The sequence below is a fragment of the Moschus berezovskii genome, chromosome 3 (genome assembly GCF_049115385.1).
Source record: "Moschus berezovskii isolate FMDL1 chromosome 3, NW_MosBer_1.0, whole genome shotgun sequence".
Classification (NCBI taxonomy): Eukaryota; Metazoa; Chordata; class Mammalia; order Artiodactyla; family Moschidae; genus Moschus; species Moschus berezovskii.
The window spans coordinates 11,657,566-11,681,508 of record NC_142462.1 but is presented as its reverse complement, the minus strand read 5'-3'; the positions used below and the strand labels follow the sequence as shown (position 1 = coordinate 11,681,508).

General features: G+C 38.0%; 1 protein-coding gene across 1 annotated transcript in view; it reads right to left on the bottom strand.

Moving 5' to 3' along the window:
* ZPBP (zona pellucida binding protein) overlaps positions 1-23,943 on the bottom strand; it is a 140,521-nt gene that overhangs the window by 40,255 nt on the left and 76,323 nt on the right. The window contains exon 7 of the mRNA XM_055420215.2: positions 10,171-10,348. Within this exon, the coding sequence (XP_055276190.1) occupies positions 10,171-10,348 (178 nt within the window). The remainder of the gene's footprint in view (positions 1-10,170; positions 10,349-23,943) is intronic.

Here is a 23,943-nt window from a genome sequence, read left to right as displayed (position 1 = left end):
TCCGTCTAGTCAAGGCTATGGTTTTTCCCGTGGTCATGTATGGATGTGAGAGTTGGACTGTGAAGAAAGCTGATTCCCGAAGAATTGATGCTTTTGAACTGTGGTGCTGGAGAAGACTCTTGAGAGTCCCTTGGACTGCAAGGAGATCCAGCCAGTCCATTCTAAAGGAGATCAATCCTGGGTGTTCATTGGAAGGACTGATGCTAAAGCTGAAACTCCAATACTTTGGCCACCTCATGCGACAAGTTGACTCACTGGAAAAGACTCTGATGCTGGGAGGGATTGGGGGCGGGAGGAGACGGGGACGACAGAGAATGAGATGGCTGGATGGCATCACCGACTCGATGGACATGAGTTTGAGTGAACTCCGGGAGTTGGTGATGGACAGGGAGGCCTGGCGTGCTGTGATTCATGGGGTCACAAAGAGTCGGACACGACTGAGCAACTGAACTGAACTGAACTGATGCTGTGACCAAGTGGGTTTTACTCCCAAAATGCAAGGACGATTCAGCAAACAAAAACTTGATCAATTATATATACCACATTAACAGGACGAAGGAGGGGAAAAAAAATGCTCAGCTCCATTTATACAAAACATTTTGCCAATATAAATACGCTGTCATAATAACAATAATCAACTATGTATGGAAGAAAACTGTCTCAAAAGTCATATATGAAAAACTAACAACTAATACCATATTAAACAGTTAAAAGATTGAAAGCTTTTTCTCCTAAGAACAACATGAATGGCCACATTTGCCAATTACATTCAACATACTGGAAGTTTTTGACAGGGTAATTTGGTAAGAAGAATAAATGAATATAATTTTAAAAGAAGAATAAAATTATTTCTGTTCATAGATGTCATGATCTTACATGTATAAAATACTCAACCTAAAAAAAAACCTAATAAATTCAATAAACAAATTCAGCAAAATTGTACCACATGAAACCAATATGCTAAAATAGGTGCATTTCTAGAAATCAGTAATGAATAATACAACATGGGAGTCAAGAAAACAATTCACTTAGAATAACAAAGAACAAAATGGTTAGGAATAAATTCAACCAAGAAGGTTGAATTTGTAGCTTTCAGGCACTGAAAACTACAAAACACTGCTTAAAGAGTGTTTTGAAACAGGAGACATTTGAAAAGATATCCTGTGTTCATGGATTGCAGGACTTAAATATTAAGTTAAAAATACTACCTAAAGCAATCTACAGATGCAAAGCAATTCCTATCAAAATCACAATTTTAGTGTGTGGTTTTTTCTTTTCAGAAATAGTATAACTCATCCTAAAATCCACAAGGAACTCTAGGATCCATGAATAACAAAACAATCTTGAAAAAGAAAGACTGAGATCAATCACACTTCTTGATTTCAGAATTTATTACAAAGCTATAGTAATCAAAACCATGTGATATTAGCATAGGCACAGATATACAAACCAATGGATCAAAACAGAGGTCCCAGAAACAAACGCTCACATACATGGTCAACTGATGTTCAACATGGAAACTAAAACCATTCCATGGGGAAAGCATAATCTTTTCAACAACTGGTGCTGGAAAACTGAATATTCACATGCAAAAGAATGAAGCTGAACTCATATTGTCTACAAAAATCAACCACCCAAGACCCCACCACCAAAGAGCACCACACTGGGGATTATGTTTCAGCATATGAATTTGAGGGGATATAAATATTCAGTTTATAGCAATAACTTTGGTGAAAAGTATAGAGGAATTCTTTGAACTATTTTTCTAACTTTTCTGAAGTCTAACATTATATCAAAATAAAAAGTTTAAACGAATCAGTTACATAGATATAAATCTAAGTAAAATATTTCTAAGACATCTATAAGAACAATTATAATTGGGATACATTTAAATGAAAACTGAACGGGATATATTTTAATGAAAATGCACAAGCATATGCACGCACACACTCACATACACACACATCAGGCTCGTGAGTTGGAAGACTCAATATTGCAGTTCTACCAAAGAGACTGATAGATTCAACAAAGTGACAATCAAAATCCAAAAAACAGCTATTTTTATAGAATCTGACAAGATGATTTCAAAAGTCTGACTGGAGAGGCAATGGACCTCATAGCACATAGTGAAAGTTGCTCTGTTATGTACGACTCTTTGCGACCCCATGGACTATGGAATTCTCCAGGCCAGAATACTGGACTGGGCAGCCTTTCCCTTCTCCAGGGGACCCTCCCAACTCAGGGATCGAACCCAGGTCTCCCACATTGCAGGCAGATTCTTTACCAGTGAGCCATCAGGGAAGCCCAAAAATACTGGAGTGGGTAGCCTTTTGCCAGGGGATCTTCCCAACCCAGAAATAAAACTGGGGTCTCCTGAATTGCAGGTGGATTCTTTACCAACTGAGCGATCAGGGAAGCCCTCATAGTACATAAGGACATGGCTTATCAGAGATTTGAGACTCATTAAAAGTTGTAACTAATTGTTGCAGGGAGAGATTAATGCATTAGTGGAACAAGAAAGTATTCAGAAACGTATCTACCTATATAGACACAAATATGTAGCAGTGGGTATAGGATGATACTATTGAAGGTTTTAAAGTAATGAGATGGTTACATTTGGAATTTGCAAGTATAATCAGAAGCAATGTGGTATATGGACTGAAAAGGAGAAAAAGTAAAGGGCACCAGTTAGGAAAAGACTATAATCATTTCAGGCAAAAACCAACGAAATCCAAGTTACAGTGGGAATGAAATCAAGCAGATAAATTTGGGTGAAACCTCTAAACAAGAAATTAACTGTAGAAGAGTGGTGAGGGAGAGCGAAGAGAAGGAAAAGTTGGAAAGTGCAAAGGATTGCTGTCCAGTTAACAAGTCCTGAGTGGCAGACCTGTGAAATCTCCCAAATAAAGCTATCAGTCTAAGCAGATGCAGCAGGGTGAGAGACATGGTCCTTACTTCAAAGGGCTATAAAGTTTTGCTTTTTAGTTTCTGAAAAGTCACACTCAGAATCTATTAAAATATATACCAAACTGTCTGTAGTTACATATACATTATAACATTGCAATACATTATAACATTGTAATGCACTGTTACACACATATTATAAGAGATTAAGATAGGGTGAACATGCTAAACTATTATAAAACACATCAAAAAATGTAAAATATCAAAATGTCTGTTATTTAAGATTAATATTCATTTTTCTATAAATTTATACAAAGAAGTAACTAAAACAATATAAGCTGGTTAAGTAAAAGTGTAAACATTTAATACAACAATAAAAAAGGAAATAATCTAATTTCCAACATAAACAAAATGTTTAAATGTAATTCCTAGGATTAGTTAGCTATTTTTAATAAATAAAAGTAATATGCAGAGAGTAGAGTAACATAGAATTGTAGTTATAACTTACTGGTTAACAGAAAAAAAGTCACAATAATTTCATTATTTCTGCTGAACCATTTATTGATATAGCTCTGGTAAATTATAACTTTATGAAGACAAAGATCAGGTGATATCATACACAAATGATAAATTTGAATTATCAGAAAAAGGAAACCCTTGTGAATGTTTTTCTTTAGCATGGCTTTAGTGTTTTAACAATGGTGCTCAAGCTTTAAGGGAAGATTAAAAATTTTTACCTTTTTATTATGAACTCTAACACACACACAAAATAAGATATAAATGGACAATATAATGAATGTTTGCACAGAAGACCTGTTTAGAAACAATTAAGTAATATACAATAGGAGCCTGCCACCTCTCAACACTGATCCTGTGTCCCACTCCATTCATCCCCCGTCCTCCTTGCAAATCAGCACCAGTCTTCTGTGTCATGGTAATAATTTCCGCTGACTGCACTGCAGTTTTAGCTTTCAGCATTCATAAATAAATCTCTATAAAACAGAGTTCAGCTATGTCAAATTGTAAGATTCCATTGTGGTTAATTAGCTTCTTTTCCATCAGTTATGTTTATAAACCTTATCCACACAGTTGTATTCCCATTCACCCATCACAGCCATTCCGCTATAACACTCCCATTATATGAATATATCACTCTTTTATTTGGGTTGTCTCTGGTTTGGGACTATGAAAAAATATGCTGTGAGGAAATTTTCCTGAGAGTCAAATGTTAGATCATAGAGTATGTGCATTTTCACGTTTACAATAATGCCAAACTGCTTCCCCAGGGACACGATTTACATCCGTTCAGGCAGTGTACTCCAAGACTCCACAGCTTTTTGAATATATAGTGTATAAAGACTGTTTACTTTTTGCCCATCTGATGATTGTGTAGTAGGATCTCCTTTAGTTTTTAACTTACATTTTCCTGATTACAAAAAGGTTGAGCATATTTTCACGGATCCATTGACCATCTGGAATTACTCTCTTGTGAATTACCTGCTCAAACCTCTGTCCATTTTTTCAAAATTGTCTTGTCTTTTTCAAAAATGTTTTCTAAGGGTTTTTTATATGACCTAGTCTTTTGTTGGTTATATCCGTTACAAATATATTTCCCATTCTTTGGATTATCTTCTCTTTGGAATATCTTTTGATAAATGAATGCAAACTAGTACAGCCACTATAGAGAACAGTGTGGACATTCCTTTAAAAACTGGAAATAGAACTGCCATACAATCCAGCAATCCCACTCCTGGGCATACACACCGAGGAAACCAGAAGTGAAAGAGACACATGTACTCCAATGTTCATTGCAGCACTGTTTATAATAGCCAGGACATGGAAGCAACCTAGATGTCCATCTGCAGACGAATGGATAAGAAAGCTTTGGTACATATACACAATGGAGTATTGAAAGTGAAAGTGAAGTCGCTCAGTCGTGTCCGATTCTTTGCGACCCCGTGGACTGTAGCCTATCAGGCTCCTCCGTCCGTGGGATTCTCCAGGCAAGAATACTGGAGTGGGTTGCCATTTTCTTCTCCAGAGGATCTTCCCAACCCAGGGATCAAACCCAGGTCTCCCGCATTGCAGGCAGACACTTTAACCTCTGAGCCACAATGGAGTATTACTCAGCCATTAAAAAGAATACATTTGAATCAGTTCTAATGAGGTGGATGAAACTGGAGCCTATTATACAGAGTGAAGTCAGAAAGAAAAACACCGATACAATATACTAACGCATATATATGGAATTTAGAAAGATGGTAACCTTAACCCTGTATACGAGACAGCAAAAGAGACACAGATGTATAGAACAGTCTTTGGGACTCTGTGGGAGAGGGTGAGGGTGGGATGATTTGGGAGAATGGCATTGAAACATGTATACTCAGTTCAGTTCAGTTCAGTTCAGTCGCTCAGTCGTGTCCGACTCTCCGCGACCCCATGAACCACAGCACGCCAGGCCTCCCTGTCCATCACCAACTCCCGGAGTACACTCAAACTCATGTCCACAGAGTCGGTGATGCCATCCAGCCATCTCATTCTCTGTCGTCCCCTTCTCCTCCCGCCCCCAACCTTTCCCAGCATCAGAGTCTTTTCCAGTGAGTCAACTCATCGCATGAGGTGGCCAAAGTTTATCATATGTGAAACGAATCACCAGTCCAGGTTCGACGCATGATACAGGATCCTCGGGGCTGGTGCACGGGGATGACCCAGAGGGAGGATAAGGGGGAGGAGGGAGGTGGGAGGGGGATTCAAGAAGGGGAACACACGTACACCCGGGGCAGATTCATGTCAATGTATGGCAAAACCAACCAATATAATATTGTAAAGTAATTAGCCTCCAATAAAAAAAAATTAAATTAAAAAAAATTTTATGTAGACAAAATTAACAACCTTTTTTAATAAAAATCAGTGGTTTTTGTGGGTTTTTTAAATCTTTTTCTGATGATGAAGATGTGATGATATTTCCTTGTTATACTCTAAAATGTTTACAGTTCTTGATCTATTTATGTTTGTAATACATCTGTGATTTTTAGCTGAGTTCACTCTTAATTTTTTCTTTATTGCTTTATATGACAGTATTACCTGACAATTTTCATGTATTTCAGACCTATGTTAAGTCCTCACAAATTCAGAAATACTGTATCATCACCTCTTCTTATTAGACCCATCCTTTCATCACTATGTAAAGCCTCCTTGTGTAACTAATAAGACTTCTTGCCTTAAAGTTTGCTTTGCTGACATCAGCTTTTTTTGTTATTTTTCTTGGTGCTTGGATATAAAATTAAAGTTAGAGTTCACAATTACATGTGTGAGCAGAATAAATTTTTAGAATCTAAAATACCTTAGTAAAAACAACTAGATCTCCTAAATAATTCACTTTCACTGCAAAATTGAAGTGTGAAAGTATACTTTATTAATAAAATTATCCAAGGTTTAACCTGTAAGCTAATTATTTCTAACTACTGAAACAGACATTATATCATCATGATAATCTTGCTAAAGTTTCCTGGGACTCCCTAAAGCTTTGGATGTGCAACAAAAAACTTTATTTATAAAGAAAGTAACAGAAAACAACAATGCTGCATAAAATATCAGAAAGCTATATATTCACCCATTATAATCAATGAAAACCAGTCTACTGTTTCAACAGGAGGAAAGGCGATTATTTAGATATTGCTTTATTAATACCAATATTCAGTAGGCTCAAACTTTCGTGTACATCAATTCACCTAGGATGCTTATAAATGTAGCTGACTGGCTCCCATACCTTGCATATATTTTTGAGAAGATCTTCAGGTAACTTTAAGACACTGCCATAGTTTAAAGAAGAAGAAAAAGGAGGAGTGGGATATTATATCCAAAAATGCTATTTGATGAGGTTAAATAGGAATAAAATAAAGAGAAAAACAAGATATACAGAGTCTTATAGAAATAATAGAAACCACAGAAATTACCAGTAAAACATATTTTAGAATCTGGATTATAAAAAATTTCTATCAGAAACAGTATAATATTCCAGCTGGACTTTGGTTGTAGTATTTTTATGACATAATTTATGAAATTACAAGATAGCTATAATTCACAAATTAGAACTTCTTCATTATTCATGTCAAAATTATAGACAAAATGATGCATATAATAAGCAATGCTAAATGTGAAGTTGAAGTTTAGTTAAAAATCAATTTAAAATAATAAATTAACTAGAAATGATAAAATAGTAGAGGTAGAAATGTTAAGTTTCCAGGCTTATAAGCAAACAATCTTTATCTGTGGTCTAGATGTGAAAATTAAATGAGTCAAGTAAGATATCCAAAAAAAAAACATCACTGTTTACTTAACCGACTATTGAGAAAGTAAATAAACTCACATAATAGATCTGCTTATCTCAATCTGTGCTGAACATAGAGTGTACTGTCTTCATTTACACAGTACCTCATACATTTTATGTGCTTCTATCTAGTATTTCATTTCACACTTGAATGGATTTTAAGTTCATTTAATATGCTAATTTTGTCTTGTAAGTATTGTTGTATTTTATGTTGTTGTTTAGTCATTAAGTTGGGTCTTACTTTTTTGCGACCCCATGGACTGTAGCTCGCCAGGCTCTTCTGTCCATGGGATTTCAAGGATCAAACCCACGTCTTGTGCATTGCAGGTGGATTCTTCACCACTGAGCCACCAGGGAAGCCCATTATATTTTACAGAGTCTTTCAATTTGCAGAACAAAGTAAGTGTGTTTCTGAGTAGCATGTGCTCTAAAATTTTCAGAATGATAGCCTTATATGATATAGACAAAAATAACTGTATATGACGAGGATGAAGGTCATATTGTACTTAATGAGTTCTGTGCAAAAAAGGTAGCTCCATCTTGCTTAAGTAGTCTAACAGAGATGATAATATCACAAAAGTAATCTAAATTAAAACATTTATCATTGAATGACACAAATTGAAATATAACAAATCATTAGTGGATAAGTATACTGATAATGATTCCATAATGATTCCATAAAATTCAAGAAATAAATGCTATTTCTCTCCTCTATTCAAAGATATGGCTCATATTGCCACTTTAAATTTGAATTCTCCCACTTTGCTCTCAAAGTCTGCCATGCCCTTCAGATACTAATCCTCTAGCCCCAGTCAAGTGAAATCCCCCCAGAAATCTGAAGCTCATTCATGCCCTTGCGTGGGTGGTACTTGCTAAGCCTGTATCTTCAGAGTCCTACCTCAAGTGTCAAATCACTCAGAAAGCCTTTTTGCCAATTACATTAATCCTTTAGGATCCATCCTATCTCTGATTTGGTTAGGTTTATATAATCTCCTTGGAAGGAAAGTTATGACCAACCTTGATAATATACTAAAAAGCAGAGACATTACTTTGCCAACCAAGGTCCGTCTAGTCAAGGCAATGGTTTTTCCCATGGTCATGTATGGATGTGAGAGCTGGACTGTGAAGAAAGCTGATCGCCGAAGAATTGATGCTTTTGAACTGTGGGGTTGGAGAAGACTCTTGAGAGTCCCTTGTACCGCAAGGAGATCCAACCAGTCCATTCTAAGGGAGATCGATCCTGGGTGTTCATTGGAAGGACTGATGCTGAGGCTGAAACTCCAATACTTTGGCCACCTCATGCTACGAGTTGACTCACTGGAAAAGACTCTGATGCTGGGAAAGGTTGGGGGCGGGAGGAGAAGGGGACGACAGAGAATGAGATGGCTGGATGGCAGCACTGACTCTGTGGACATGAGTTTGAGTGAACTCCGGGAGTTGGTGATGGACAGGGAGGCCTGGCGTGCTGTGATTCATGGGGTCGTGGAGAGTCGGACACGACTGAGCGACTGAACTGAACTGAACTGATATAATCTCCTTTCTGTTCTTTTCCCTGTGGTGTTGTGGTCTCTTGTTCACTAATTGTTTCCTGGATATATCTCCTGTATCACTAAGCTCTGTGGGCGAAGACATGCATGTGGGAGAGCATTTCAGAGCCAGAAAATATTTTAGAGATTTATACATATTTTATTTGTACTTCCCATGGTGACTGTTGTCAAGAATAAGAGAGGTACCTAATGAACCTAATCAAACACATAATAACTTGAATGTTATAATTACATGGTAAAATGAGAATACCTGAAAATTATGCTATCTGAACTTTTATAAATGCAAAAAAAATTAATGATGAAATTATTATTATCACAAAAACAATCATGATTAAACCTATTATTTCACATGAAAGAGCTACAATTAACATTTCAAATTCTTGGAATTAATGATATACAACTATTTAAATGTTTAAGCTTGTCTTAAAAGACTTTATTGATGGATAATATAAATGCATTTAATAGATAGCTAAACTACCAGATTTTGTTTTCACTGTTTGGCATTCCTAGACTTTTCTTCATCATTTTCTGTGCTCCAGTGAAGTATGTAAGCACAGATTCGCAAAACAGTCACTAGGTTGGTACTTGTAAGTGTGTTATTTGTTAAATTTGTATTTCCTAAGACAAATTTTCAGTACATTTTGTCAAAATTCATATCCCTAAATAAAAACAAAATTATGAAAAAAACAGAATAAAATCTAACCAAGTAAAGCAAACTAAAAATAATATTTAGAGCTCTATCAAATGAACAGGTTTTTAATCTAACATAAGATAACAGAAGAGAAGGGGAAGAAACAGAGACTTGGAAAATGGTACTAATTTAGTGGTATTTTTATTAGAGAGTCTCTGAGGATTAACTGGCTCTATCAACAACTGAAACTAGAAATTCAAAGACTTTGCATCTATGTACCCATGCTAACAGCCTCTACAGATGCTTCAATAAGAGCACATGATGGAGGAAATCCAGACAGCAGCTCAGACCCTTCAGTAGGAGGATCAAAGGCCAGAAGGAGGACTGGTAGTAAAGCAACTCACACACTTATTTTTTAAAAAAGTAAAAAGATACCTAACCTAGGCTATATGAATGTAAACTCCTCAAAAATTGGTTCTAAAATAAATATAGTTTGGCCATTAAGATAAGTAACTCTAGGTGTCTCATAACCAGCATTTGTTTTCCCCCCAGACAACTGCCTGATGCCCCAAACCCTCTTGACTCTAAGATTAAAACAAGGCCAGAATTAAACCAGGTGTTTTCTTTTAAATCTTCAGGCTGTCTTTTCAAGCACACTACTTCAAATCTAAATGATAGTATATATAAGTGAGAGACATTCACTTAGGCATGATGAAGGTTAAGTGAATAAAATCATAAAATCAGATTTCACTACATACCACAGCACTCAGGACATCGTGGGTGTTTCAGGATATTCATTCCATACCCTGGGAAGCAGCGATTAATCCAAACCATTCGGAGGGTACCTTCAATATAGTATATCTCAGGCAATGGCTCTTCACGTCTGCCCAAAACTTCCACTTGTTGATTAAAAAACCGCTCTATGAGATTTTTAGCCTGAGACAGAAATACAGTATGAAAAATCATTATTGCATAAATGTAAATTTTAGAACAAATAAGGATTTGTATGTTTTTAGAAACAGGAAAAATTCTCAAGGTCCTTATTTTTTCTGAATTCAAAGGATATAAATAGCACCTATAAAACTGAAAAAATTTCAACTATAAACCTCAAATATTTTCAAGTACAACACAGAGAAAATATTTCAATATATAACCAAACTTTTTGGTCTCTTCGGTTTTGAATAATATGTGAAAGTGTACAGTCACTAAGTTGTGTCTGACTCTGTGCGTCCCCATAGACTGTAGCCTGCAAGGCTCTTCTGTCCAAGGAATTCTCCAGGGAAGAATACTGAAGTGGGTAGCATTCCCTTTTCCAGGAAATCTTCCTGATCCAGGGATCAAACTCAGGTCTCCTGCACTGTAGATTCTTTATGGCATAAATGCAAAAATAAGACAGTTCTTTGAAATGAAATGTACTTTCAGAAATGTACTCTAACAATTACATGTTCTTAAAAAAATGTACTTTAACAATCTTTAAGAAGCATATGCTGAGGCATCTGCTCCACTCTTTCCATAAAGAAAAATTAGGTTTAAAAACAAGAGGGAATACAGCTCATATTAAAACTTCTAGCTCTGTTTCAAAAATCAAATTTACAAAATAATTAAGGCATAATTCTGACCTATATTTAATTACCTTTTACTTATAATAATTATTCTGTCTTGACTCCTAAAAGTAAGGAGAGGCTTATACTTTTCAGTGACTAGTAAGCTTTACCTGGTAGAGCATGAGGTATGGTCATGAGTTAACACCCTCTGTAAGTCAGTTAGTTCAGCTCAGTTCTTCTATGCTAACATGCACCTCTAACACAGTAAGCAGCAGGGATGAAGGAACTCATGTGGATCTGTAACCACTAATGGTGTATCTCAATCTACTGACTTCCTCAGAAATAATACAAATTATATCCCTGCCATGAAAATTTCTACAAGTGATTGTAAAAATGTTTTTCAGCATACTACATTCAATCAGTCTATAACTGAATTACTACATTTTTGCGGTCTACATGGTTTTCTTGTATTTCTAATAAATTCTGTCAAAGTTGCTATTTATTTTTAGTTAAGGAAGTGCTTATAAATTAATTAGCTATAAGTCTGGTATGTAATTAACTATAAATAGTGAAAGTCGCTCAGTTGTATCCAACTCTTTGCAACCCCATGGAATTCTCCAGGCCATAACAGTGGAGCTGGTAGCCGTTCCCTTCTCCAGGGGAAGCTGTTCCCTTCTCCAGGGGATGCCATTCCCTTCCCAACCCAGGGATCGAACCCAAGTCTCCCTCATTGAAGGTGGATTCATTACCAGCTGAGCCACTGGGGAAGCCCAAGAAAACTGGAGTGGGTAGTCTATCCCTTCTCCAGTGGATTTTTCTGACCCAGGAGTCGAACTGCGGTTTCCTGCATTGCAGATGGATTCTTTACCAGCTGAGCTACCAGATGAAAGTGAAAGTGTTAGTCGTGTCCAACTCTTTGCGAGCCCATGGACTGCAGCCTGCCAGGCTGCTACATCCAGGGGATTTTCCAGGCAAGAATACTGGAGTGGGTTGCCATTTCCTTCTCCAGGGGATCTCCCAGACCCAGGGATCAAACCCGGGTCTCTTGCATTACAAGCAGACTCTTTACCATCTGAGCTACCAGGGAAGCACAAGACTACAAATAAAATTTTAAGGAAACATACTCATTATCACTTAGCTTCCTAACATTCTATGCAGAAAACAACAACAACAATGAAACTAGATCTGGAAAACTGGACCTGATGAACAAAAACAATCATGCAAATCAGATTTCTGTTTCCTATTTTCCTTCTAAAAAGAAGAATGAGGATAAATATCTCATTTGGTAGAAATGGAAAGAAAGTAAATTACTTAAATCATTGACTCAACTTTTTAAATAATAAGTATGTTGATGGTTGACAAGGGTCAATTGTACCAAACAAAGGGTGAAATTGGGGAATTCTCTGAGTTGGGTAAGAATGAAAGATTTTAAAGCAAAAATTTTTGGACCAATTTGGATGACATAAGATTACATGTCATGATTACAGATATTCTTCATAGTTTAATCACCTAATTTAAGATATGAAGCATTAATACTACAGAACAACAACAACAAAAAAATACTACAGAACAAACATCATAAGGCCTAGCCTAAGCTACTATTCCCTTCACCCACTACCTTCAAACTTTACAGAATGATTAAACAGATATGGAAGGAATATTTTCTATAGTTATTAGTTACTGATTACAAGACTAGAACAAGAAATCATTATATATATATATATATATATATAGTAAAATATATAAACTTCTGCGTGGGGAAATTGAACAGCTTCCTTTGAGTACCGTAATCTGTTCCTACGATCATGCCAAGTTAGGTACTAAAAAAGGTGACTAGGAAGGCTTTTAATATTTGCACTACATTAGTCCAGCAAGCCCAGAGAGCAACAACTACTTAAAATTATGGAACTCCTAGGATAGGCAAAAAATGCTATGCATTATACAGGATCAGATTTAGACTGGAGCTCCAATAACCATGATGGGAGAATTCGTTATGTACCAGCTTTTACAAACAATACACTTCACTTCTAAGATAGAATCTGTTGGAAAGCTTTGGTTAACACCTATATTTGGGAAACTCTTTGGAAAATGACTAGAGTCATCAAATAGGACTGGAATTAAGAAGCAAAACTAAAACAAAAAACAAAAGAAAACGAGATAGAGGCTTAAGGTGTCATAAATGAAATGGAAAGAACTGTGAATTTGTACAGAAAATACTGGTGATTTTGGTGCTCAGTGAACAAATGAGAGGTATGGTGTCCAGATCTTACAGGAGAATGTCCCAATGTCCATATCTTACAGGAGAATGTCCTTCCTCACTGTTGAAGAAGATTAAATGAAAACACAAAGTCATCCATCTCATGGTAGGAACACCAACACAAATGATGTATACACACTCAGATCAGGAAGGAAAGTGAAACATTATACAACAGTTTGAATACCTTGGAAGGTGGAACCCACTCCTAAGAAGCATAATCAATCCTAAAATTTGAGAATAAAGAAAAATTTAATTTTACAATGTAGAGTCTTCATGAGTCCTGAAGCAACAGGCAAAAGGATCAACTCTTCACTCAGAGTTGGTCACTGAAGTGATAGGTGTTCCACAGGAAATGAAACCTGCACTGGAACACCAGATTCTTTAGAAGAAAGATGAAAGATAATTTATAATTCAGGTTTTAAGCTTATTAGAGATTTAGCTGTCATATTAAGGTTTTTATAGTAGTATATTTCTAAATGATAAAAGCAGACAAAATGGAAGTAGAGGACAGAAATGACACTTAAAAATACAGAAAAAGATTTCCCATTTCCAACCATACGATGCATCAGATATTCTGGAAAATCCTCCTGCTAAAAATCACCTAACTGAATATAACAGAGCAAAGATCTTGTGTAGCTATGTTTCAACAATAAGAGAGATAAAGCAAAAAGGAAGACAGGGAGAAAAAGATGCTAAAAATGAAAATTACAAACCAAATATTAGCTACTACTAATGGTGTGGATCACAATAAACTGGAAAATTCTGAAAGAGATCACCTGACATACCTCTTGAAAAACCTGTATGCATGTCAGGAAGCAACAGTTAGAACAACATGGAACAACAGACTGGTTCCAAATAGGAAAAGGCTGTATATTGTCACCCTGCTTATTTAACTTATATGCAGAGTACATCATGAGGAACGCTGGGCTGGGAGAAGCACCAGCTGGAATCAAGATTGCAGGGAGAAATATCAATAACCTCAGATATGCAGATGACACCACCCTTATGGCAAAGAGCAAAGAATAACTAAAGAGCTTCTTGATGAAAGAGAAAGAGGAGAGTTAAAAAGTTGGCTTAAAGCTCAACATTTAGAAAAATAAGATCATGGCATCTGGTCCCATCATTCATGGCAAATAGATGGGGAAACAGTGGAAACAGTGTCAGACTTATATTTCTGGGCTCCAAAATCACTGCAGATGGTGACTGCAGCCATGAAATTCAAAGACTCTTACTCCTTGGAAGGAAAGTTATGAACAATGTGGACAGCATATTAAAAAGCAGAGACATTACTTTGTCAACAAAGGTCTGTCTAGTCAAGGCTATGGTTTTTCCACTGGTCATGTATGGATGTGAGAGTTGGACTGTGAAGAAAGCTGAGCACTGAAGAATTGATGCTTTTGAACTGTGGTGTTGGAGAAGACTCTTGAGAGTCCCGTGGACTGCAAGGAGATCCAATCAGTGCATCCTAAAGGAGATCAATCCTGGGTGTTCATTGGAAGGACTGATGTTGAAGCTGAAACTCCAATACTTTGGCCACCTGATGCCAAGAGGTGACTCATTTGAAAAGACCCTGATGCTGGGAAAGATTGAGGGCAGGAGAAGGGGACGACAGAGGATGAGATGGTTGGATGGCATCACCGTGGACTCCAGGAGTTGGTGATGGACAGGGAGGCCGGGCATGCTGCGATTCATGGGGTCCCTAAGAGTCAGACACCACTGAGCAAGTGAACTGACCTGAACTGCATGGTTTGCAGTAGTAGCTAAACTAATGGTTTAGCTACTACTAACTACTCAATGATTTGCTTTCAAAGTGGGTGTGGGATTTTTTTGTATTTTCTGTGGGATACAAAATCACCAAGTCAGAAATTAACATAAAAGTTGGCTTTGCCTGAGAACAGTCAAAAGCAAATATAGTAACTTTACAGAAAAACACACACAACTTAAGTCAAAGGGGCTGTATCTACTGACAAACAACTGACAAATACTACTTATCAGCCAGAATTATGAAATAGAGTATGAAATTAGAAACTACAGAAGAGGAAACAAACTGCCACATGAGACCATCAAGAAATTCATACAATGGAACTTCAGTTACCTAAAATAGCAAAAAAATGATACCAAGGATCCTTAAAACACATAAAGATATAGAAGTGGTAAGAAAAACACAGTAAAGGAAATTTATACCATAATAAAAGAGAAAGTATATCTGAAAAACAACCTTACATTACAGTTAATAAAGGGAGAAAAAATAGACTGAAATTAAAAACTGTGGACAGACTGAACATCGGATTAGGCCAAGATGCAGCAAGAATAATTAAACACAATAAATACCTGAAGAAATCACACGGAATAAGGAACATATAAAACATATAAAAATGTAAAAGAGATGGAGAAATCAACGAGATAATCTAAAACATACTAAATAGGAGTTGCAGAGAAGCAAATGGGGTAAAAGGTAATCTTGAAAGCTGTGCAGGCAGAAAAATTTTCCAGAACTGAGAAAGCAGTGAGTCTTCAGATTTCAGTGGAACAATAAATACAGGAGGAAGGAAAAACGACATGATAAGGAAAGAGAGACACAAGAGTAAATGGTAAGCAAAGAAATGGATAAAACTGGGGGTGAATCTAGACAGACACTGACATTTTGAAATAATCTTAATAGTAAGTGAAAAAATTTTTAAAAAGAACTAAAACATTATGGAACAAAAACTTGAGAGATGAAGGCAGAATCCCAGGGACGGGGGAGTCTGGTGGGCTGCCGTCTATGGGGTCGCACAGAGTTGGACACAACTGAAGAGACTTAGAAGCAGCATATACACTAAGTAACTTTTGGTTCTGCTATTAAGAATGTTACAATCTGAAGCAAATCCACAAAAAAAGAATGAAAAAATATATGTTTAAAAAAAAACAAAAAATAAATGCGAGGAGCAAACCTTGAAGAGTAAAAAACCAGGTTAAATGATATGTAATGGAATAATAAAAACCCATCTACATAAAGCAGTTCAGTTCAGTTCAGTCGCTCAGTCGTGTCCGACTCTTTGCGACCCCATGAACCACAGCACGCCAGGCCTCCCTGTCCATCACCAACTCCCAGAGTTTACTCAAACTCATGTCCATCAAGTCGGTGATGCCATCCAGCCATCTCATTCTCTGTTGTCCCCTTCTCCTCCTGCCCTCTATCCCTCCCAGCATCAGACTCTTTTTCAGTGAGTCAACTCTTCGCATGAGGTGGCCAAAGTATTGGAGTTTCAGCTTTAGCATCAGTCCTTCCAATGAACACCCAGGATTGATCTCCTTTAGAATGGATTGGTTGGATCTCCTTGCAGTCCAAGGGACTCTCAAGAGTAAAGAAGTAAAGCAGTACTATAGTTTAAAAACAATAAAGCAAAAAAGGACAAAGCCAAAGAATGTTCAAACTAGTGTACAACTGCTATATACAACTTATGTCATTTGCTAGTAAGGTTATGCTCAAAATCCTTCAAGCAAGCCTTGGCAGTACATGAACCAAGAACTTCCAGATGTATAGCAGCAGTAGTGTTAGCCCCTCTGCTACTGCTGCTGCTAAGTCACTTCAGTTGTGTCCGACTCTGTGTGAACCCATAGACGGCAGCCCACCAGGCTCCCCCGTCCCTGGGGTTCTCCAGGCAAGAACACTGGAGTGGGTTGCCATTTCCTTCTCCAATGTGTGAAAGTGAAAAATGAAAGTGAAGTTGTTCAGTCGTGTCCAACTCTTAGCGACCCCATGGACTGCAGCCCAGCAGGCTCCTCCGTCCATGGGATTTTCCAGGCAAGAGTAGTGGAGTGGGGTGCCATTGCCTTCTCTGTCATGTCCAAATCTTTGTGACCCCATGGACCACGTGATACCAGGCTCCTCTGTCCATGGGACTCTAAAGGCAGGAATACTGGAGTGGGTTGCCATCCCTTCTCCAGGGGGTATTCCCGACCTAGGGATTGAGTCCAGGTCTCCTGCACTGCAGGCAGATTCTTTACCATACGAGCTAAAGGGAAGCCCAGACATATAAATTGAGTTTAAAAAAGGCAGAGGAACAAGAGATCACATTGTCAAAATTTGTTGGATCATAGAAAAAGCAAGAGAATTCCAGAAAAACATCTACTTCTGCTTCATTGACTACACTAAATCTTTCAACTGTGTAGATCACAAGAAACTGTGGAAAATCTTAAAGAGACGGGAATACCAGACCACCTTAACTGTCTCCTGAGAAACCTGTATGAAGGTCAAGAAACAACAGTTAGAACTGCACATGGAAAAATGGACTGGTTCAAAATTGGGAAAGGAGTAAGACAAGGCTATCTATTGTCACCCTGCGTATTCAGCTTTTATGCAGAGTACATCATGTGAAATGTCAGGCTAGATAATCACAAGTTTGAAACAAGACTGCCAGAGAAAATATCAAAAACCTCAGATATGCAGATGACACCACCCCAATGGCAGAAAGTGAAGAGGAACTAAAGAGGCTCTTGATGATGGTGAAAAGAAGAGTGAAAAGCCAGCTTAAACCTCAACATTCAAAAAACTAAGCCCATGGCAACTCGTACCAACACTTCATGGCAAGTAGAAGGGGAAACAGTAGAAGCAATAACAGATTTTATTTTCTTGGGCTCCAAAATCACTGTGGACAGTGACTGCAGCCATGAAATTAAAGAACCTTGCTCCTTAGAAGGAAAGCTATGACAGATCTAGACAGCATATTCAAGAGACATCACTTTGCTGACAAAGTCTGTAGAGTCAAAGCTATGGTTTTTCCAGTAGTCATGTAAAGATGTGAGAGCTGGACCATAAAGAAGACTGGGCACTGAAGAATGATGCTTTCAAACGGTGGTGTTGGAGAAGACTCTTGAGAGTCCCTTGGATGTCAAGGAGATTCTAAAGGAAATCGACCCTGAATATTCATTGGAAGGACTGATGCTGAAGCTGAAGCTCCAATACTTTGGCCACCTGATACAAAGAGTCAACTCATTAGAAAAGATCCTGATGCTAGGGAAGACTGAAGGCAAAAGGAGAAGAGGTAGGCAGAGAATGAAATGGTTAGATAGCATCATGGACTCAATGGACATGAAGTTGAGCAAACTTTGGGAGACAGTGAAGGACAGGGAAGCCTGGAGTGCTGCAGTCCAAGGGGTCACAAAGAGCTGGACATGACTTAGCAACTGAACAAAAACAACAACACAAAGCAGTGAACAAGACGATAAAATAGTAGCACTACTTAATAAAGCAAATCATCAAAAGAAAAAAGAATAAAAAGAAAAGGTTACAACAGATGTGACAAAAAGGAAAAAAATGGGGAAATGGTGGATTTAAATCCAAATGGCTGATAATTTAAATGTAACTGGTCTAAATATTCTAACTGAGAGGCAGGGATTATTAACAGTTAATAGTTCAGCTGCATAGCAGAACAGGAGGCTCATTTCCACTGCACAAAAACACTGATTTGACAATCATTCAGGGATGAAAATACTTTTGTAAGAACTAGTGATTACAGCAGAAAGGCTCCAGCATCCCCACAACAAAGCCCAAGATCAGACCTATTGAAAATTGTAGGATAAACAGTTTTACTTTGACCATGTCACCACTTCCCCGGGTCACCAAAACTTAGCTCCCGGAGAGATCCCTCTAACTCACAACTTCTCCCTCAGGGGAAATAAAATGAAAAGTGAAAGTCTGATGGTCCCAGCCTTTGTGTCATTCCCAAGGACTGCTTCTGGATGAGAAGAAAAGGGGTGGAAACCCACGGCACCTGGCATGTATGCCCCCACAGCCAGTACACAGATCTAAGCAACCAGTACGGAATCCAGCAACTAGTTTGATGCTACAAAATTTGGTAAAGGCACACAACCCTGAGACTGTCCCTTCAGGAGAGAAGAGAGACGGAGCTTGCACTCCCTGGCTCAGAATCTACAGGTTACCCTGGAGAAAAGAAAAAGGTGACTCTTGAGCACGTGGAATGACTCAGCATGCAACAGAGAAGGAGCAAAGTCCAAGATATCCCCTTCAGGAAGCAAGGAGAGAGACAGAAAATTCACAAAAAGTCTTGACATTTCAGGCACTGCTGTCTAGAAAAGGACTGGTTTGCATTTAGCACCTGATATGACTCTCAGAACCTAATATGACTCAATGAGATTGAGAGAAGAAACAATTCAAAACATCCTCCACAGCTCCAAGGAAAAAGCAAGAGCTGAGAAGAAAGCCTTGAGAGACGCCTAGAAGCTCTAGTCTGGTAAAGGCCATTATCCCTGGAAGCCAGAATACAAAGATTGGAAGAGGAAACTTTCCTTTAAATGTCCAGGCACCAATGCAAGAATCAAGAAAACATGACATCATAGAAGAACTAAAAAAAGGTTAAATAGCCAGCTACAAAGATATAAAATCTATGAATTGCCTAAAAAGAATTCAAAACAATCTTAAAGAAACTCAATAAGCTACACTGAGAGACAAACCTTAAAAAAAAAAAAAAAAAAACAATCTATACACATACAGATACATAAAAAACCCAAGAAGTGGAACAAAGAAACACAAACCATAAAAAAGAATTAAACAGAAATTCTAGCAAGAAGAATACAGTGACTGAGCTTAAAAATTCAACAGAGAGAGTTTCAAAGGCAGACTCAAACAGAAAAAGAGAATCAGTGAATTAAAGGCAGATCATTTGAAATTACCTGTCACAGAAAACAAAAGAAGAGTAAAGAAATCCAATGAAACTCACTTGACATCATCACTAAGTCAGTACATGCACTAGGGAGTTCCCTCAAGAAGAGGAAGTACCAGTAAGCTTATTTCAAAAAATAATGCCAAAAAAATCTGCAGAGGGAATGGATATTCAGATTTATAAACCTTCAATAAAAGCAAATATGTTGTCCTAAAGAAAACTACACCAAGAAACACTGTTATTAACATTAACATGAAAGAAGCTAGAGAAAAGAAATTCATCAAATAAAGGGGACATCCTCCTCCTCAAACAATACTATCAGAGGATTTCTTGGCACAAATCTTTTAGGTTAGGAGAGTATATGGTGACACATTCGAACTGTGGAAACAAACAAAGCTATGAACCAAAAATACTGACTGTCCTGTTCTTGTTCAGCCTCTAAGTCATCGCCCTTTCTTTGCAACCCTATGTGCTTCACCAACTGCCAGAGTTTGCTCAACATCATGTTCATGGAGTCCATGATGCTGTCTACACATCTCATCTGCTGCGGCCCCTTTATCCTTCTGCCCTCTCTCTTTCCAGTATGAGGGTCTTTTCCAATGAGTTGGCTCTTGTATCAGGTGGCCAAAGTAATGGAGCTTCAGCATCAGTCTTTTCAATGAATATTCAAGGTTGATTTCCTTTAGGATTGACTGGCTTGACATACTTTCAGTCCAGGAGACTCTCAGGAGTCTTCTCTGGTATCACAATTTGAAAGTACCAATCCTTTGGCCCTCAGCCTTCTCTATGGTCTAACTCTAATGTCCATACATGACTACTGGGAAAAAAAATAGCTTTGACTATATGGAACTTCATTAGCAAAGTGATGTCTCTGTTTTTTAATACACTGTCTAGGTTTGTCACAGCATTTCTTCCACAGAGCAAGGGTATTTTAATATCAAGGCTGCAGTCACCATTGGCAGTGATTTTGGAGCCCAAGAAAATCAAATCTGTTTCCATTTTTTCCCCATCTATTTGCCAACTTTGGCCACCTCATGCAACGAGCTGACTCACTGGAAAAGACTCTGATGCTGGCAGGAACTGGGGGCAGGAGGAGAAGGGGACAACAGAGAATGAGATGGCTGGATGGTATCACCAACTCGATGGACATGAGTTTGAGTGAACTCTGGGAGTTGGTGATGGACAGGGAGGCCTGGCATGCTGTGATTCATGGGGTTGTAAAGAGTCGGACACGACTGAGCAACTGAACTGAACTGAATGGGACTGGATACCATGATTTTATTTTTTTGAATGCTGAGTTTTAAGCCAGCTTTTTGACTCTCCTCTTTCACTTTCATCAAAAAGTCCTTCAGTCCCTCTTTACTTTTTACCATTAGAGTGGTACCATCCGCATATGTGAGTCTGTTGAAATTTCTCCAAGCAGTCTTTATTCCAGCTTGTGATTCATTCAACTCAGCATTTTGCATGATGTACTCTGCACAGAAGTTAAATAAGCAGGGTGACAATATATAGCCTTGTCTTACTCCTTCCCTAATTTTGAACCAGTCTGCTGTTTCCTGTGCAGTTCTAACTGTTGCTTCTTGACCCTCATACAGGTTTCTCAGGAGACAGGTTAAGGTGGTCTCATATTCCCATCTCTTTAAGCACTTTCCAGTTTGCTGTGATCCACAGTCAAAGGCTTTAATGTAGTCAATGAAACAGTAGATTCAGGAACTCCCCTGCTTTCTCAATGATCCAACAGATGTTGGCAATTTTATCTCCTGTTCCTCTTTCCTTAACCTAGCTTGTACATCTGGAAGTTGCTGTTTCATGTACTGCTGAAGCCTGGCTTGAAGGATTTTGAGCATAACCTTACTAGCATGTGAAATGAGTGCAACTGTTGGTAGTCTGAACACTCTTTGGCATTGTCCTTCTTTGGGATTGGAATGAAAATTGACCTTTTCCAGTCCGTGGCCTCTGTTGAGTTTTACAAATTTGCTTGTATATTGAGTGCAGCACTTTCACAGCATCCTCTTTTAGGATTTGAAATAGTTCAGCCAGAATTCCATTACCTTCACTAGCTTTGCTGTAGTAATGCTTCCTAACGCCTACTTGATTTCATACTCCAGGATGTCTGGCTGTAGGTGAGTGACCATACCATCATGCTTATCCGGGTCATTAAGGCCATTTTTGTAATGTTCTGTGTATTCTTGCTACCTCTTTTTTTAAAAAACAGGTGAAATCAGTTTATTTTAGGAATACATTTTATTTAATCCAGTCTATCAACATACATCGTAACATGATATCAATGAAAATTATTGATATAATTTGCATCTTTATTTTTACAGTAAATCTCTGAAATTCTATGTATATTTTACATATAAAAACATCTCAATTTCAACTAGATTTTTTTTTCCCTTTGTAAAAAATTTATTTTTAACTGGAGGATAACTGCTTTACAATATTGTATTGGTTTCCACCAGAGAATAACATGAATCAGCCATAGGCATACATATGTCCACTCCCTTTGGACCTCCCTCCTACATCCCACCCCATCCCACCTCTCCAGGTTGTCACCAAGCCCAGTTTCAGCTCCCTGAATCACAAGGCAAATCTCCACTGGCTGTCTATGTTACATATGGCAGTGTATATGTCTCCATGCTACTCTCTCCGCTTGTCCCACCCTCTCCTTCCCTCACCCCTGTCCCCGGGGTCCACAGGTTTGTTCTCATATCTGCATCTCCACTGCTGCCCTGCAAATGGGTTCATCAGCACCATCTTTCTAGATTCTATACATATGCATGAATACATGATACTTGTCTTTCTTTCTGACTTACTTCATTCTGTATAATAGGCTCTAGGTTCGTCCACTTCATCAGCACTGACTCAAATGCATTCCTTTTTAAGACTGAGTAATAGTTGCTTATATATTCGTACCACAGCTTCTTTATCCGTTCACCTGTTGATGGACATTTAGAATGTGTCCACGTTCTAGCTATTGTAAATAGTGCTGCAGTGAACATTGGGATACATGTGTCTTTTTCAATTTTGGTATTCTCAGAGTATATGCCCAGTACTGGGATTCTTCGGTCATATGGTAGTTTTTATTCCTAGCTTTTTAAGGAATCTCCATACTATTTTCCGTAGTGGTTGTATCAATTACATTTCCACCAACAACTGCCACCTCTGCTTAATCTATTTTGCTTCTGTTAGGGACTTACCATTCCTGTTCTTTACTGTGTCCATTTTCCTGAAAAGATCGTTAGTCTTTCCCATTCTATTTCTCTGCATTGTTCATGTAAGAAGGTCTTCTTATTTCTCTTTGCTATTCTCTGGAACTATGCATTCAGTCGGACGCATCTTTCCCTTAACCTTGCCTTGGGCTTCTCTTCTTTCCTCAGCTATTTGTAAAGCCTCCTCAGACAACCACTTTACCTTTTTGCATTTCTTTTTCTTTGGGATGGTTTTAATCATTGCCTCCTGTACAATATTACAAACTTCTGTCCAAAGTTCTTCAGGCACTCTGTCTACCAGATCTAATCCCTTGAATCTATTCATCACCTCCACTGTATAATCATAAGGGATATGACTTAGGTCATACCTGAATGGCCTAGTGGATTTCCCTCCTTTCTTTAATTTAAGCCTGAATTTTGCAATAAGGAGCTCATGATCTGTCATGGCGAAGGAGCTTGCATAACTCAATGAAGTCATGAGCCAAACCATGCAGAGTTGCCCAAGAATACAGCTCATAGTGAAGAGTTCTGACAAAATGTATTCCTCTGGAGGAGAAATGGCAAACCACTCCAGGGTTCTTGCTGTGAGAACCCCATGAACAGTACGAAAAGGCAAAAAGATATGACAGGTGAATCCCCCAGGTTGGGAGTAGCCCCTTTATGCGCTACCTGAGAAGAGTTGGGGACAATTACTAATAGCTCCAGAAATAATGAAGTGGCTGCACAAAAGCAGAAATGATGCTCAACTGTGGATGTGCATAGTGGTGAAAGCAAAGTCCAATGCTGTATAATATTGCTCAGGAACCTGGAATGTTAGGTCCATGAATCAAGGTAAACTGGACATGGTCAAACA